Source organism: Lytechinus variegatus, chromosome 12 (assembly GCF_018143015.1).
Source record: "Lytechinus variegatus isolate NC3 chromosome 12, Lvar_3.0, whole genome shotgun sequence".
NCBI lineage: Eukaryota > Metazoa > Echinodermata > Echinoidea > Temnopleuroida > Toxopneustidae > Lytechinus > Lytechinus variegatus.
Genome location: NC_054751.1, coordinates 23,969,586 through 23,987,103, shown reverse-complemented (window position 1 = coordinate 23,987,103; position 17,518 = coordinate 23,969,586). Strand labels below are relative to the sequence as shown.

The 17,518-nt window shown below is 34.5% G+C and overlaps 2 protein-coding genes across 2 annotated transcripts; one reads left to right on the top strand and one right to left on the bottom strand.

Annotated features, from left to right (window-relative positions):
• Positions 1–2,193: 2,193 nt before the first annotated feature.
• LOC121425345 (collagen triple helix repeat-containing protein 1-like) lies at positions 2,194–7,704 on the bottom strand. The gene is given in 4 exon segments (XM_041621373.1): positions 2,194–3,228; positions 3,817–4,021; positions 4,531–4,680; positions 7,675–7,704. Coding segments are annotated over 4 exon segments (537 nt in total). The 3' UTR covers positions 2,194–3,076.
• Positions 7,705–7,861: 157 nt separating this feature from the next.
• LOC121425342 (angiopoietin-related protein 4-like) lies at positions 7,862–12,892 on the top strand. The gene is made up of 4 exons (XM_041621370.1): positions 7,862–8,003; positions 10,077–10,207; positions 10,871–11,073; positions 11,845–12,892. Exons 1-4 carry the CDS (start codon positions 7,862–7,864, stop codon positions 12,140–12,142), a joined length of 774 nt encoding a protein of 257 aa, XP_041477304.1. The 3' UTR covers positions 12,143–12,892.
• The last annotated feature ends 4,626 nt before the right edge of the window (positions 12,893–17,518 follow it).

The window sequence follows — 17,518 nt, the reverse complement described above, 5'->3', positions numbered from 1 at the left end:
AGCCGTAGATTTCTTCACGATGAAGGACTTTAAGTGATATACATGAATGCACCAATTTGGCAGAAATAATCAATATACTCAGAGCAAGTATCGTCAGCAGGGTTAAAAATAATGACAACGGTAATCTCTACACACCATCAAATAAAAAAAATTCACTTCAAAAGAATAGGTCCACTATAAAAAAAAATGAGGTGCTTATTCAGCATTTAAAGGGATACTCCAGGCTGAGGATAATATGATTTGAACATACAGAGAAAAATGAGACAAACAAAACACTGAAAAATTAATCAAAATCGGACAAGGAATAACAAAGTTATAACATTTTGAAGTTTTTCACTATTCCGGTGAAATAGTTCTAGGCTTGTCTTCATGAAAATTCAATGACCAAATTGATGATGTAATATCCCCACTTGTTCTTTTGTATTTCATTATATGAAATTAGGTTTATTCATTTTTTTCCTTCAAAATCTTAAAATATTGGATCGAAAATTGATCAAGTGCAATAGATAGTCATTGCTGCAGCTTATTTCATTATAAGGGAGACATTTCATTAACATAATATGTATGAAATAATGAAACATTTCATGTAATAACATAAGAAAAGGGAAGGTGGGGATGTGACATCGTCAGCCCACCTAATGTGCATATCACCGTTTTCACAAAATATTGCTTCACTCTAAAATTTAATAACTTCGCTATTTGCTATCCGATTTTGATGAATTTTTCAGTATTTTGCTGTGTGAATTTTACGCTATTCATATATAAATATTTTCATCCCGGACCATCCCTTTAAAGAGCCTATATAGTGACTAGCACTTCCTTAGTGCTGATTTTCTAGTAAAAATTTAAATCACTATAATTCAGCACTCCAATGTGTAGTCACTACACTTAAAGCATTCTACCTCCATGGTTTAAGCATTTGCTTGGAGTATTTTTTAAAGCTCCGTGTTTGCTTGATCAGGGCTTTTGCGTTTTATAATCGTATTTATGCAACTGAGATAGAACCTAAAAATGTACACATGTACATGCATTCTTCTATATAGTTATTGCAAACATAAAGCTACTACATGTATATAAATGTATTTATTAGAAATAATAGAAACAAGTTAAAGGAAACGTTTGACAGCACTTCTACGGAAAAGATGTTACATGAGAGATGCAGTATTTTGCATTATACCACACCTTTGCTCTGCGAGTCGCGTTTGCACACAGTGTGACGTTAGCATCTACTTTCGTACTGCAAGTAAAGGGATTTATGCATACGAAATAAAGCAATCGCTTATAGGCATGATCTTTTCCTTGGCTAGCAATTACTATAGTGCTTGAATTAATTGCCACTCTTTATGCATCTGACCCTTTGCTTAGGCTCTTGTTCTTTTCTGAGTGTTTATTTATTGTCATGTTCCGGTTTACAATTGAAGTTTGTATATGATTTTCGCAGTAGATCAAAGTGATATTCCTTTTCCCACCTTGTATGCATAAGACCATATTTTCCAGTGTCTCTCCCCTCTCTTCCCCAACCCTTCCCCTCTTTTCTCCCCCCTCTCTTTTTTTCCTCCCACCCGACCCCCTCGCTCTATTTCTCTCTCTGTCCCCATTTATTTTGGTCTTATTAGAATGTATTAGAATCTTTACATTAACATGTTTAACCCTGACTTCAGGCATAAACATGGGTTTTATTGATTGATTGATTGATTTTATTCGTCAAGAATATCACAAGAGATTACAATGAAATTGAAGAATACCTTGACAGGATAGCCCATGAAAGCCGAAAGGCTTATTTCCAATGGGGTCCTATAGTTAGTATAAAACATTAACATATTGTAACAAAACTGGAATATGTAAAAAAAATAATAAAATACATACATGTTACATCAGTCAAATAATATATGCAAACATCTAAAGCAAACAACAATCCTCCTAATATGTGAAACAAGATTATATTTGAACATGCCCTAATGTATACATTATCTAAAATAGTAGAAACCAACAGTACAAAATGTGTGATTTTTAATGGTAATATTGCTCCCGAGTAGCTTCCAGTTTTAGGTGCTTCTTTAATGCACTCTTAAAATGAGAAAATATTTTAACTGCTTTTACTTTATTGGGAAGAGCATTCCAAGATTGGATGCCATTAAAATAGATATACGTTATAAACTTACATAAACGGATTATTTCACGCCTTAACAATAACATGAATAATGACAACAATTTGTTTATTCTTTAATCTTATGAAGTGATTGAACAAAATCTGTATACTACCAATAACAGACATGCAGACGTAACGAGATACCTAGAAAGAATTAAGAACGAATGAATTACCAACAACGATATATTTACTATAACGATGAAAAGAATGATTGAAACACAATCAATGTAATCTACAATTTTTTTTTAGAATAACAAAATAACTTCCTGGAAGTTTTGAAATAAAAGAAATCTAACAATCTGATAATATCAGAATGAGTCATAACTCAACATGTAATTATGAAGAAAAAAACACCAACCACGTCAACCTCAGATTTAACCCAAAAATCACCAATCAATTTGTCCATATCTGAAGTAGATATCAAAACTATTATCTGAATGACAAATTAATAATTTTGTTTGAAAATTAACAATATGACCATATCATTCATATGTAGTTTTTTTCGAACCTATTTCCTCAGGTTAATTGTCAGAAATAGTAAGTTTTTCTGTGGATTCAACATTCCAAACACACGAGATGCATCAATATGGGTTCGTACCCAAATCATGTAGCTATTGTCCTTCGACATATCGAGAAACGAATCATGTTTCCGAATAGCAAAATCAGAAAATTAAAAACAAAAAGTTATCTTCTTGTCATCGGTCTTGGTAGGTGGGGGTCAGTGATAATGTAAGCTGTTAAATAAAAAAATATATTTTGGGAGCACACGATCCGAATAATCTTTCCAGATTTGATATCCTACAATGGGCTGAAAAGAAACTTGTTGGGAACACACGATCTAATCTAATCTGACTTTGGTCAATTAAAACCAGCAGTAATGTTGCTCTTCCATTTCTGCGAGTTCATTGTCAAACTTTATTAATCAAACTAGTATCCATACGATGATTTAGGGACCTCCTTGATGATGATTCGTGATGCGCTGTTCCACCCTGTGTATGCATCGTAGTTCCCAAATCCCGGGCAGTCTCCTACCAAAAATTTCACATTGACTGATCCAGCTCCGACCGTGTGACAGTATCCTGAGTTTATAAAGACAAAAGCGTTACCATAATCGATGTCATTATGATATAATCGTCTTTTTCTTGAATTTGTTGTTGTAAATTATCAGGGCCTACTTGAAACACATCAAATACGACACTCACATGTCTTCTCCATAATTTATTCCATCACCCATTAAAAAAATATTGTCAGGATTACATTCACCTATACAGGATCGAGTGAGGAAAGTGTCGATTAATTTCATGCAAAACGAAATAAGTTTTGCGAAAGGATTCCAATCCTTGAATATGTGACTGACCGTCAGAAGAATATCTTTAATACAAATCTTTGGTGGCATAATGAGCAAAAATGGTGGAATAATATTACGTATCGTGATTTTTTTTCTTCCATGAATAGGCGCGAGGGAGCGAAAGGCTAAGTATGTGACAGGATTCAACATAATATTAAGAAAGAAATCTCATATTTCACCCTTTGCCCTTTCATTTTACTTTCTTTTTTTTTTTTTTTATTTTTTAAATAGGTTTTCTCTCTCTCATGGAAGTTTTTCGGGGCGGGGCAATGACCATATAAGACAACATCTGTCTGCCTGTTCCTGACTTTACTCTTACCAGAAATGCTTCGATGTCTGTGAAGATTCATGTTGTTCGTGTTTGTTTGGTAGACTATACCATCAATAGGTGTAGGTGAACATTCATTATCATTGAAAGTAAAATACCATCTTTTACAGCATCCACTACATCCATAAAGACGAAGGTTGCCTCCATAGAACACTCAGAGAGCAGAGTCACTCTGTCTCTTTGTAAAAGTACAGGTCTGCAAGTGATACCACACCGAAATCAAGAAAGAAAATAATTGTATTTTATCACTTGTCTTTATATGTTTGAATATCCGTATTAGGTATCTTTAAAATCTGGTATCATTTTTTTATTTAGATTACACAAAAGTATACCTGCATTGATTGTGCGTTATATTAATAATCTTGTCTTTTGAGTTGAAAAGCATAAATATAATAACAAAACAACAACATCGACAATGATAAAAATGATAATAATCATTAGTGGTGAGAATAATCATGGTAAAGATAATAGTAATAGTACATGTATAATGATAATAACGATAATAATTATTATAACATTAATAATAATAAAATGACAATAGTAATAATAATAATAACAACAACAATGATAATGATAATAAAAATAATAATATTAATAATACAATGCTGGTCCTACTACTTCTACCCCCCCCCCCCGACTACTACCACAACTACTACTTCAACTGTCCACCTTCAAAATTTAGAGTACTCTAACGATTCTACTCACGTAAATAGTGTCATAATCATTTCCGTTAGCCGAGTACCAGGCACACTGTTTCCAGTTGTTATATTCTAGCATTTCGCCATCGCCTGGACTACCTGCAGGTCCTGATGGTCCTGGAGGCCCAGGTGGTCCCGGTGGTCCCTGAGAACATGTCTGGAATACAAATTATAGAGACACCTATCAATACGAGGCAAGTTTATGAGCTCACTACTCCCTTTAAGGCTAAATCAGAAATCCTAGCAATATTATTTTTGTTATGAAAAAGGAAAATACCACTTTTATCTTAAACCAATGACCTTTTCCAAAACCTCTTTATTTAGAGACATGAGCATGTACTTTTATAACCTGTTCTTTATTTCTTTTATTAATTTTTGACTCTCCCTCGTTTTGGTTTCATGTAATTGTTTGCTGTTGCCTAATCAATCTTACACTGTTAGAAAAAATAGAAGAAGTTCCTGCAGCAGAGTCTCGAGAACACCTGTAATCTTACCGAATTGCGTAATCTTACAGGAAATTGGTATTTGATGTATGGAATCTTACAAATTTCCTTGAATAAAACACCCTTTTCCCCTTTTTTAAACAGACCTGTTCTGTTAAATTGCAGAAAAATTCTTGTTTTATGAATTTACAGAATGATTATTACGCAATTCGGTAAGATTACAGGTGTTCTCGAGACTCTGCTGCAGGAACTTCTTTTATTTTTTCTAACAGTGTACCTTTATTCCTGTGTCAGCATTTACGATGATGATTATAATGTTTTAAATATCATATGATTCTTTAATGTATACACGACTAATTCAGCCGATGGGCTGCGACTCATGCTATAATAAACCTTGAATTGTTTTTAATTGAATTATTTGGAAACGAGGAAGGATAGTTTTGATGTTTCTTCAATGTGGAATAAATAAGTGTTTAACCTTTATACAAAAATATTCTGGATTCGAAGAGGAAGAAGTGGTTACAAATATTCTTAGTCATAAAGTACCCATCTCGTGTTCATACGATTTCTTTGAAATCCCATTTAGCTGATTTTAGCCATCATTTTCCTTAGTGAACATTCTTCCAAGTACAGAAACTTTCAAGACTCTTTATTTTTCTGAAATAGGAAGCCAAAAGTATAGGGCCTATTACGGCAGAATAATATAATCTGACAATCGAATGCATTCTTTAGCCTTTGTGTCGAAAAAGGCTTTTTAATCAGTGAATATTATAGAGCGGTAAGGAGAGAGGGTCGAATTTCGCTCACAAATTTGGGGAAAAAATCGAAGAAAAAAAAATCGAAAAAAAACAACAACAATCGAAATCGACAATGGTGAAAGGTTGCGAGCGGTGATGATTTTCTCTCTCCGCTCCACGACTGCTCCAACAACGCTCGGGCGGTGTGACCAGGGGTGGTATTCTGAGATCCATTTTATCTCAGATAATATAAAATATTTTATCTCCGTTAAAATCAGTGAGATAAAATACCCTTGAAAACTCTCTCCAAAATGGTATTCTGAGAACCATTTTATCTTCATTTTATCTTTGTAAGACACACCTATTTTTTAATCAATATCCAATTAGAAACGCGCAATTATAGCTCTCTCATATCACTCAACCAATTAAAATCCATTCCGCTAGGAGGTGTGGCAAAGGGGTGAGATTGCGTCAATTTATTGACTTCAAATACGCTTGCACTATACGCTTATGCGTCTTTACGGAGATTTCTTTTTAACAAAAAGGACAATACTCTCATCTTTATTTGGAGGCTTTATCCAATCTTTTCAAGCATCATTTCAAAGACAATATTAGTCAAGAAAAGTCTTATGAAATACTCTCTGATTGTACAGGAACAACGTTAAGGTGTTATTCTCAATAAATATATAATTTTTCTTCATTTTCATGTCACCATTTGGGGTTAATTAACCTAGAAATATTAATGAAATCAACGTCGCAGAGATAAAATAGCCTCTACCCTCTTTTAAGTTTATTTTATTTTTTCTTGAAAGTAACGTGGGCGCAAGGAGCACATCATCTGCGTTGCAATGGCCAGATACGCGATGGGTATGTGTACGCAGGCATTGTTCTGTTGCGTATCATCTGTAGATACGCAAGATAAAATTTATCCGCAAGATAAAATTTTAAATTTTATCTGGGAGATAAAATGTCATCTCAGAATACCAATTTCATTTTAAGAGATAAAATAAAATATTTTAAAGATAAAATGACCTCAGAATACCGCCCCAGGCCTTTATGTATGATGGATATAATAAATACATGGCATAAATAATCGCCTACATACAAACACGTACTTTTATAAGCTATAGCAGCATAATCCTATAAAACAGGGAGCAGATTCAGATCAGTATATCAATGTTTTCATTTTAAAAAGTCAGTATATATATATATATCTACCTCTACTGTAAATTATTTCATTTTTAATTATTAATTTCTTGTATCAAATGGTTCAGTTATAACATCTCTACAAATTATCACAATATCACTTCAGTGGCCACTCGATTCCATGGAAATGTTTTTATTCAATTTTTTTTTCAATTCAATTTTATTGTTCATCCATATATCAATTATTGTAATCATATCTGGGGGAATGCATATACATCCCACCTTAGCAAATTACATATTTTACAGAAGAAATCAGAAATCTAATAGTAACTCGAGCTCTATCCCTTTATTTAAAGAACTAAATATCTTTCCTATTCAGAAAATGACTATTTTTAATTCACTAATATTTATGTATCTAATTAAAAACAAAATGTTTCCTCTAAAATTTTGCAATATATTCATTCATAATCATAATGTCCATTCCTATTCAACTCACCAGAAAAATCAATTTTATCTTTCCAAATTACGTTTAACCTCGTCATTAATATCTCTTTCCTACAATGGTATCAAATATTGGAATAATTTACATAAATCAATCCAGGAAAGTACTACTTTATCTAGATTTAAAAAACTCTGTAAAAAACAATTACTTGATGAAATATAGGATCCTTGTTTGTATGTGTGTCCCTGTGTGGGTGTATGTATGGGTGTTTGTAGGTTGTGTAAGTATGTAAGTATTTCTTGATCGATTACTTGTTAATCTATTCTGTTGACATTATTTTTATAATGTATTTTATATATCTTATGTAAAGGGCTAATATTTACAAGCTTCGGCTTCACTATGGTCCTAACCATCTCATGATATATGTTTTGTATTTGATTTTATATTGTATATTGGTTTTAATAAATGAACAAAAAAATGAACATGAACAAATCCATACTTCGTAAAACTGACGCAATAGATTTTATTTCATTTTTGGCTAAAGTGACCAATACCTCTCGGAACTCAGAAATGTCAGTTACCAGCCTATCATGTCGTTCTATCGTGGGACCTATGAAGGAAGTCATTGGACTAGTACCTCGTATTCTTGACCGCCAACCTCTTTCGAACATTTTCGGTGGATCATACACATCATACGTCTGTACGCTACCAGGTAATTGATTTTAGTGCTCTTACCCCCCCCCCCCCAATATCCCTCCCCTTTTATGATCTCCCATTATTTCAACATTCTTTTGTACGTTTCGTCCAGTAAAACCAATTATTTACAATCTTACAATTATGAACTGACAAATAACTTAATACCTTTCAAGGTACCATTATAACTCATTTCATTTCCATCACAAATAAACATAAAATAACGTTCATAGCTAAACCAACAAAGAGTTTCTATATATTAATCATATTTTATTATTATTACTATTATTTGATTGGCGTCACCTCTGCCTGAGAGGCGAAAAAGCGAAATTGAATCACTATGACCCGCAGGTCTCTCCTCCCGATATAACTGATGGGAGAGAGGGGATGCAGGTGGACCACAGACTACACCGGTTTCCCATATACTCTTATACGAATGGTGCAGTGAGTTCTTAACGTGCAAAGGTGGTGACTCTCCTCTACACGGGGTCTCCATTTAACATCCTATCCGAGGGACGGAGTGTTTTCCACTGTAATATAGCCTGCATCTATGAAACATGGGAGAGACGTTTACACACAACGCACTGGCTTCAGTCATCGAACCCACGATCTTTGGTTCGACGGGCAGACGCGTTACCGGTCGACTGTTTATAGAGATCTTGTAAAACAAATGAATATAACTGGTCCTACATTAGACACTATTCCCCTACACTCTGGAAGGATTTACAACCTCCCCCCCCCCTCTCCAATCGACCCTCAGACTATCCCTTATGTTAGGACCTATAAACCCCCGCCGGACAACTACTCAGATTGGGTTTTGCCTCAGTTAATCGGATCGGCAATTACCTATGCGTTGATAAAATCCTATTCTTCATGTGAACATTAGTGCATAATTTTCCAAACATTTTGGTATATTTTCATCTTTAGCACCGAAATGTTATTCTATCGACCTTAAATTACATTTTAAATCAATATGACAACTTATTATTTACGTCACGAGATTTGTGAGTACAATATTTATATACCGATTGCCCTCAAAGATCAAGGAACATTTTGCTGCTGTGTCGGCCAATCAGAGCCAATAACCATGCATGACAATGGGGATGAGGAAGTACAATCCGTAGATGCTAATAAATTATTGGTGTAGAGTAAGTTCAAGTTCAAGTTTATTCATTCAAAACCAAAAACATCACATCATAATCAAAAATAGATTTACATACAACGTAAATGAGTACATAAACATACATCAATTAGATTATAGCATAGAAGAATTGATTTTAGGACCCCTTTAAAAGCAAGGCTTGTGAGTAGGGCCCTGGAATACTTATGATTATCAACATAAAACATAGGATATACTTATCTACAAGATACAAAAGAAGAGAAAAAATATATATGTAATAAGGTTAAGATGCTAAAAAAAAGAATGGAAAACTATTACAAACACACATATATACACACACCCACACACACAACCACATCCACCCACATATGCATATACTAAACTTAACTAAACTAAATATACTAAAAAAGAAAAATTATTTGGTTTAAGAGGTTCAGGTAATCATGCATTGACACTTCCAGAGTAAAACATCAATTACCTGTTTTTGATAATATCAAATTTGCACTTCAGAATTATTTCAAGAATGAAAAATATATCGCAGAGTCAAATTGTAAATTGGTAAAGTTTACAAAGAAATGGTTTCAATTACGTGCCATGTTTATATGAAGTGATCTGTTCAGTTCCCTTTCCATGTACAATTATACACATGAATATTATTGTTCATTTACTACTCGCTTGTTTCTTAAATTGTTTACTATTACGTGAACCTGACAGTTCAATTTATATATTTGTTGCAATTACTGTTGTTCTGTATTTCGTTGTTATTAATTTGATTTGTCATTGAAAAGATATCTCGTTATGTTTGAATAATAATAAAATCCCTGTGGAGGGGAAACAAATTGAAAAAAAATATATATACTAAACTTAAATTCTGAGTAGGGCATTTACTTAAATGTTAATACATTCAGATTGAACATACCCATAATCTAGATGGATTTATGCATGTTTTTACATCAATGATTGCATTCACAGATAAAACAGATAAGAAGAGTTGTGAAGATTACAATGGAACAAACCTGAACCCAGTACGACCGATTAACCCTGGAGAAGGGGGTGAACCGTTTTATGTCTACTGCGAAGATGATGGTGGGGTAGTCATTCAGGTTGGTATATATAAAGTAATCCCTCTAATTGTCTTTTCTGCATTGAATATTAATCAATATGTAACTTAAATGACATTTTATGCACCTGCTCATTTTGTTTATTGATTTAGCTGCATTATTATAATCATTGATAGCAATCATCATTACTATCACTTTTGCTATTGTTGTAGATATTTGTTATTGTTGCAGTCAGTATTAGCAGCAGCAACAACAGTAGCAAAATTAGAAGTGGCAACAGCAGCAGCAGTAGTAGTAATAGTAGTAGTAGTAGAAGAAGAAGAAGGTTTTAGTAGTAGTAGTAGTAGTTATAGTAATAGTAATGGTAGAAGAAGAAGTAGTAGTAGTAGTAGTAGTGGTAGTAGTAGTAGTAGTAGTAGTAATAGTAGTAGTTGTAGGAGTAGTAGTAGTAATAGTAGTAGTAGTAGTAGTAGTAGTAATAGTAGTAATAGTAGTAGTAGTAGTAGTAGTAGTAGTAGTAGTAGTAGTAGTAGTAGTAGTAGTAGTAGTAGTAGTAGTAGTAGTAGTAGTAGTAGTAGTAGTAGTAGTAGTAGTAGTTACAATAGTGTTATTGTTAGTATTAATATCGTTATCATCATACAGTTACTACAGTGTATATCATTATCATCAGCAGCATCATACTTATCATTTCATACTACTCCACAGCGCAGGACGGATCTCTCTATTGATTTTAATCGTTCTTGGAATGACTACTATCATGGATTTGGAGACCTACACGGGGATCATTGGTTGGGACTGAAGAAAATTGCGCGTATAAGATACAACAATTTGCCAATTTGCTTGATAAAGGTTCTGTTTGACAACGATGAATATGCCAATGGTACATGTAGATGCCTTTTGAATGAAAGGTAAGTACCTCCGTGGCTTGCACTTTTTGCAAAACCTGCCTGATTATTGAAAGTGATGGCGCTCATCAATCTCTCCAGATTATACAGGCCAACCAGTACTTGATCTGTTCTCTGGTTATATTTTCCTTTGTATTTGTAATTTGAATGTTACTTTTGCTAAAAATAATATAAAAAATTGATGAATAAATAGATAGATGAACTAATCATTACATGAATACATAGAAATAAACAAACAAAATAAACAAACAACTGAATAAAAAATGAATGAATACATAAATAAATAAATAAATAAAATGATAAATATATAAATAATTAAATAAATAAATGAATAGAATTAATTTATGTTATTTAGAGTGACACACACATCCAATGGAAGAATTTTGTTTGACTTTTTTCATTGTTTTATTATTTTTTTTTGGGGGGGGGGTCGCCGTGAAAATAGATAGTAATAGATTACAATACTAGACCCATAAAATATATAATGCCTATCAATATCTAAAAAAATGAATGTGAAAATCGAAAAATTTTATCGGGCCATATATTATTTCTTTAATGAGCCATTGTTAAAAAAAACAATCAACAGCAAGGACAACAACTGTCATTCCCAAAAATTCTAACTTTTTTAGAGTAATAGGAATGATAGATTGAACCAAGTTTTTTTCTGAGAGTACAAATCATTTGTATACTTAATTGTTATTATTTTCATATGTATTATTCGTATTCATCAACGGGATTAATGATTCTTTCTGAATGATTTAAATTTATGCACAGTTTGCAATGGAGTGCTCATCATGGTTGTAGCGATCATTACACAGGCCGACTCAAGTATCAATTACGTGCGCGTCGGAACGAGCCATTTTACGCACCCGGTGGGACACTGACGAACATCAGCTCCTCCTTAGCTCATGGAAGACAGTGCGCTGACACGTGCGGGGGAGGCTGGTGGTATACTCCAGAACGTTGCCGAGGGAACATCAATGGGATTCTAACAGACATGGGAAATGACTGCGAGTCCTGGCCCAAGACTGTGGTGAAAACTTGGATGAAGTTGATTCCGTCAAATGACTGAGTATGCCTAAATAAGGCACGGAAATAACGATTTTTCAATAAGTCAATCAAGAGACAATATATCGCCAAGTCCTCCTCCACTTAGAAGGTAACAAAATTATGTAAATACTAATTAAACTTTTAAAATTATTTTGGAAAAAAGGTGGAATAAAAAGCACACGAAGGCTTTCGATCTCCAACCTTTCGTTGGGTGTCATACGTATTCTAACACAGATTGAGCAATTGATCCTTCGAGAAAAAACTCTGATGAAGAAAGAAAGACAAATCTCTATACAGGAGTCTTTTTTATAGAATTTGGAGTCGAACTATTTAAAATTGCAATAGAAAATTGAACATTTTCTAAATCATTTTCTATGTAACCCTATGTAACTGTACCATACAAATTCATACCAGAACTCTGAAAGGCGGAATATATTTTTTCTCCCCTCGAATTTGGGCATACTTCCACAACTTTTTTGTATATATATTTTCTGTGTAGAACATGTAAAAAGAAAATTCATGTCCCACCACCTCCTTTGATTTTCAAATTTATAACTGTCAACGTATTCAAATCGAAATTTTTACCTTAGATGTAATTTGTGATATATGTCAGTAAACCATGTAAACAATTAAAAGGTAAAAGTTGTAATTGTAAAGTGTGCAATTCTGTGTCTCCATGAACACTCTACAATTCCTACCGGATACAGATGGAACAGTAATGTTTCTTTTGTAATATATTGTCAATATACAGTGCGTATCAAAAAAAAAGTTTACACTTAGAAAAAATCCTGTAAAATTATATATTTGTAATATCCTGAGGATTTTTCCACATTTTAAGATTGGTACAGATCCGTTCAAGCAAATGACGATATAACTGTCGAAAAATATTTCCGCTTGAGTGAGCACCACTTACTTTTGAAAAGTTGGTGAAAAATGATTTGCGCAGAACTTTGAAATAGTTATGCGAATGAAAGTAGACCTTAATCATGAAGAACACGTGGAAATGAGCAAGTAAAATTGATATGAAGATATCTTTTACCTTTTTAAACTTGTTTCCTTGCCCAAAACACTTCGAAGAGTGCATTGCGCCCCATCCCACTCCCCCACACACCGAGTCCATCGTGACGATATTTGCTTTACACTGAGCTGTGATTCACATGAAATGGCTTTGGCTTGATTTTCATTTTGTTAATCATTGCCAAGCTTGGGAAAAGTGTGGGGAAGCAAGTATTAAATGAAAATAAAATGTAAACCAACTTTAAATGATAAAAACTTAGTGAAAAATGCCGGAGAAGTCTGATATAAACTTTTGTTCAGATTCAGTTATGTCCTCAGATCCAGCTGGCACAAAAAGGGTAAAGGTTGTGCTTACTAAGTGTTGAAATTTCAAATTTGGGCGGCAAAATTGTTACAAAATGCTTGAATGTATCCGTTTTATTTCAATTGGCTAAAAGTGCTAGGGAAATTTATGAGAAAAGCTTCGCAGGGTAAGTTTGATTTCACCCTTTCCCCTTGACACAGCGTGAAAACAAGCATTTCTGCACGAACAGATTTCTGCGAGCTTTACAAAAATGGACAGTGCTCACTCAAGTGTAACATTCTGTCAAAACTTTTACCTTCATTGGATAGATGAGACCCAAACCCATAATTATAAGTGAAAAAATTACCCACATGTTGTATATTCATTAATTCCCAGGGCATTTTCAAAGTGTAAACTTTTTTTGATACGCACTGTAGTGTAAAATAAATTGATTAGTATGTCATAGATCATTTGAAAAAAAAATGAAAGAGATAACAGGCAACACATGATCCCTCTCCTCATCATACTACGAGCACTAACCACAGCCCACCCCCTTAGGTATACAACCATATGGATGGGGTACCGCTCCCCCCCCCCCCCCCTTACCACTGTTCCGTTCTGTTTTTGTGCAAGGAACATTGGTGCGGGAAATGCCAGTCATTCTTCGCTTCAGGGATCAGATCCGTTCTAAGTCTCTTTGTGCCATGTGGTATTGCTTTAGTAGGACATTTCATCAATCATGGCATGTTGCTGCACTTCAATAACATGTCTTGTGTGCTATTACAGGTGCCGAAATCGCGATGTCAATGTCTTTCTTTGTTCATTTGTGATGATTTCATTTATTTGACCCTGTATAAGAAATAACTAAAAGGGAGGAAGTATTGTACCCGCATTTAAACTGGTATTATCAACAGTAGATGTCCCTCTTGTAACTATTTACGAGTGGCATCATGTCCATCTGGACTCATTAATTGGTTATCGCCACGATATGACTCCTAACGCGTTATGTCTTTTAGATCTTCCATTACAAAAAACCACAACTCACATTCATTTATCACTTCAAAATACATCAGTAGACCAAGTCTATTTGAGGTTTCCTGATCTGTCAGTCATATTCCTATTTAATGGGCTTCATTCGGAAGGAGGTGTTGATTTTAGGAGCAAATCTTCTGGACCCTCCTCCTCCTTCCCCCTCGCCCTCTCGGATAGCGACCCCTGAGGATCACATCAACCCGCGTCACCGACCCCTAACACGACGATTAGAGCGAACTCGAAACTGACAGTTAACGACGCGTTTGGGACTGCCTACATAATGAGCGTGCGGCGTTTACGCGATGAATAACGGTGAATATTCCTATAAATTATGATTTAATAACTCCTTGACTGTACTAAAGTGATATATGTATTCCCTCCATATTTCCTGGTTTCATATCACCGTGCATCCTTGATCTTCTGGTCACGTTTACCCTTTTCTTTCTTTCGCTTTCACTTCGATTTCACTTCACTTTCACCGACGCCCAAAGTTTTCCCTTCGAACATTTTCATTCCTTATTTTTTCCCTCACCAGAGATAACCTATATGAAGTTCTTTAAATCTGGCTCAAACTTAACCTAAACCAAACGAGAAAAAGATTGCGAATTAATTTCATGCCCATACTGAGTTTCGAACCAACAATAATGCCATTGCAGGCACAAGGTTCATTCAATTGCATCACGCTGATGAAATATTACTCCAAGCCTTTCAAATTACGTCATATCTTTACGATTCTTGTTCATTAATATTCATGAGGTGTATTATTAGACGGAATAAACCCCACTCAGAAGCAAGGAAGAAAATGTAGGACAATAGTATTCGCATCCAGGGGTACACACACGCACGACTGGTAAGTGCTCAGAAAAGTCAATCAATTGTTTTGGTTCAAGACGGAAGGCGCGATATACGTTGGACACGCTTAGGGTGTCCAGACCCCCAATCAATAAAATATAAAGAGGAACGTTTATGAAAAGATAATACCTAAGAAAATAGGTTTTAGAGCTTGAAGGCAATTCGTAAACTTCAAGGGTTTTTCATAATAAAAACCGTTTACTAATTGTATATAGATTTAACTGCAACCATGAGGATAACACCAAAGACGTTTACTGCGTAAGCCGAAGTTACGCAAATGTTTTCTTCGGTTGGAGTTGGTTTCGCAAATTTGGCTGTGGAGCTTTGGTCATACGGATGAGAAGCGGTAAATAAACCCTCAAGTTTTGAAATGTACCAAATCACCTCCAAAAAACCGACATGATTGTAACCGATCAACCAATCGTAGAGCAGACATGCAATGACAGGGACCGGAAAACCGAGGAAATTGAATAGCCCCAGATAACAGGTGGATCGGTTCCTGCCAACGCACGCTACAAATTTGCAATGGTTCCGGCAATGAAGGTCTATTATTAATGAGAAAAGAAAAGAAGAAGGGATGAAACCACATGAGAGATGAAAATGAAACACAAAAAAAACATAGAAATAAAGAGTTGAAAATGATGTGAAAAAGATGGAACCTAGAGAAAAAATACGGAAAGTCTTCTAATGGAGGCCCACCAAGACATGATCTTGACACAAAATGCTACAAAGCGTCATGATAAGCATATCCATGTGCATATACGTACTGCCATACACAGGGAGGAATATTTTCCTCGGCTTGTGCTAGAAGATACGAATAACCGTAGAACATTCTGATAGAATGAAGCAACCAAACTTATCGCAAATGTCTCTTTAAAAAAAAATAAGTGAATATAGCGGACACCACAAATTATTTTTTTTGTGTGTGAAAATTTGTTATGAAAAGCCTTTTTACTTTTTCCAGATGGGGCTTTTTTCACCCCCCCCCCCCTCGGAGGCATAAAGTTACGTTCCTAGTTATCAGGGTTTTTTTTACTATAATACATGTAGTTGTTCTAGTTCAGCAGCTGACAACAACCTTGTTGAACACAGGTCAAAAATAAACTGCATACATAACTGATTAGTGATATAATTATCAGATTATGAAGACCAAAAAAAAAATGGATCCAACCTAAAAGACATGAACTCTTGTGATTTAAATAGCATGAAAGGAATAAATATAGTATTGGCCGAGCAAGTGTTCTTTAAAGCAGGCGCACTGTGCCTGCAATGACTCAATAGCAGAGTTACACTGGTGGCTCTACTTCAGGACATTTTTAAGGGTTGGGGAAAAGGGGTATATCTTCATTTTTAACGTTATTGTTTTACAGAAGTTTTTTTTATCGTTCTCATTTTAACTGCCTTGTGTCTCCATGCATGTGGTAATCATACACGAATCTTCATCTTTGTTTATAGAATGAATTTATTTGTATATATTTTCATGCATCAATATTATTTCTATTTTAACAAAAATCTATTGATTTGTTTACGCGGATAACATTCCATTGTTGTTAGATGTGATACAATAACTCTATAATGTACTACTCAGAAATTTGAAATGAATGCCGAGTTCTTCAAATAAGTCTCAATTTTTTTTACACATCTTCCTATCTTCTACAAATGTCTTGATGTAATGTTAAACACTAGCTGTTAGAAAATTTATCCTTAAAATAACAGAAGTTCCTGCAGCAAAGTCTCAAGAACACCTTTAATCTCACCAGATTGCGTAATCTTGATTGTATCATGTAAAATTACAGGAAATAGGTTTTTGGTGTATGGAACCTTACAAATTTCCTTGAATAAAACACCCTTTTCCCCTTTTTAAACAGACCTGTCCTGTAAATTGTAGAAAAATTCCTGTTTTATGAATTTACTGAATGAATCTGTTCTTGCTTCCTGCAAAATCTATAGTTTCTTCTGTAAAATCAGGTTGTTTTTTTAACAGTGTACCGGCATCACGTCCCCACACTCTTCTCAGTCAATCGTGGTGTCCCTCCCTCACACTCTCCTCCCCACTATGCCAACTTTCCAAACTCCCCTGTTTCATTCTTCATCGACCCCACTACATACCTATCTGGCATGTCAAGTTATCACTTATGACAGTTGGAGTGAATCACCACTGAAACGACAAGTTTAGGTAAGGAAAGAAGAGTGCGCAGGGCAGGCAAATCACAA

What these genes read in the sequence shown, in the direction of transcription:
- LOC121425342 (XM_041621370.1), top strand. Translation starts at nt 7,862, where the DNA reads ATGTCAGTTACCAGCCTATCATGTCGTTCTATCGTGGGACCTATGAAG. An exon ending in ATACGTCTGTACGCTACCAG is followed by an intron (nt 8,004 to 10,076) that starts GTAATTGATTTT and finishes TTGCATTCACAG; the next exon opens with ATAAAACAGATAAGAAGAGT. An exon ending in AGATGCCTTTTGAATGAAAG is followed by an intron (nt 11,074 to 11,844) that starts GTAAGTACCTCC and finishes ATTTATGCACAG; the next exon opens with TTTGCAATGGAGTGCTCATC.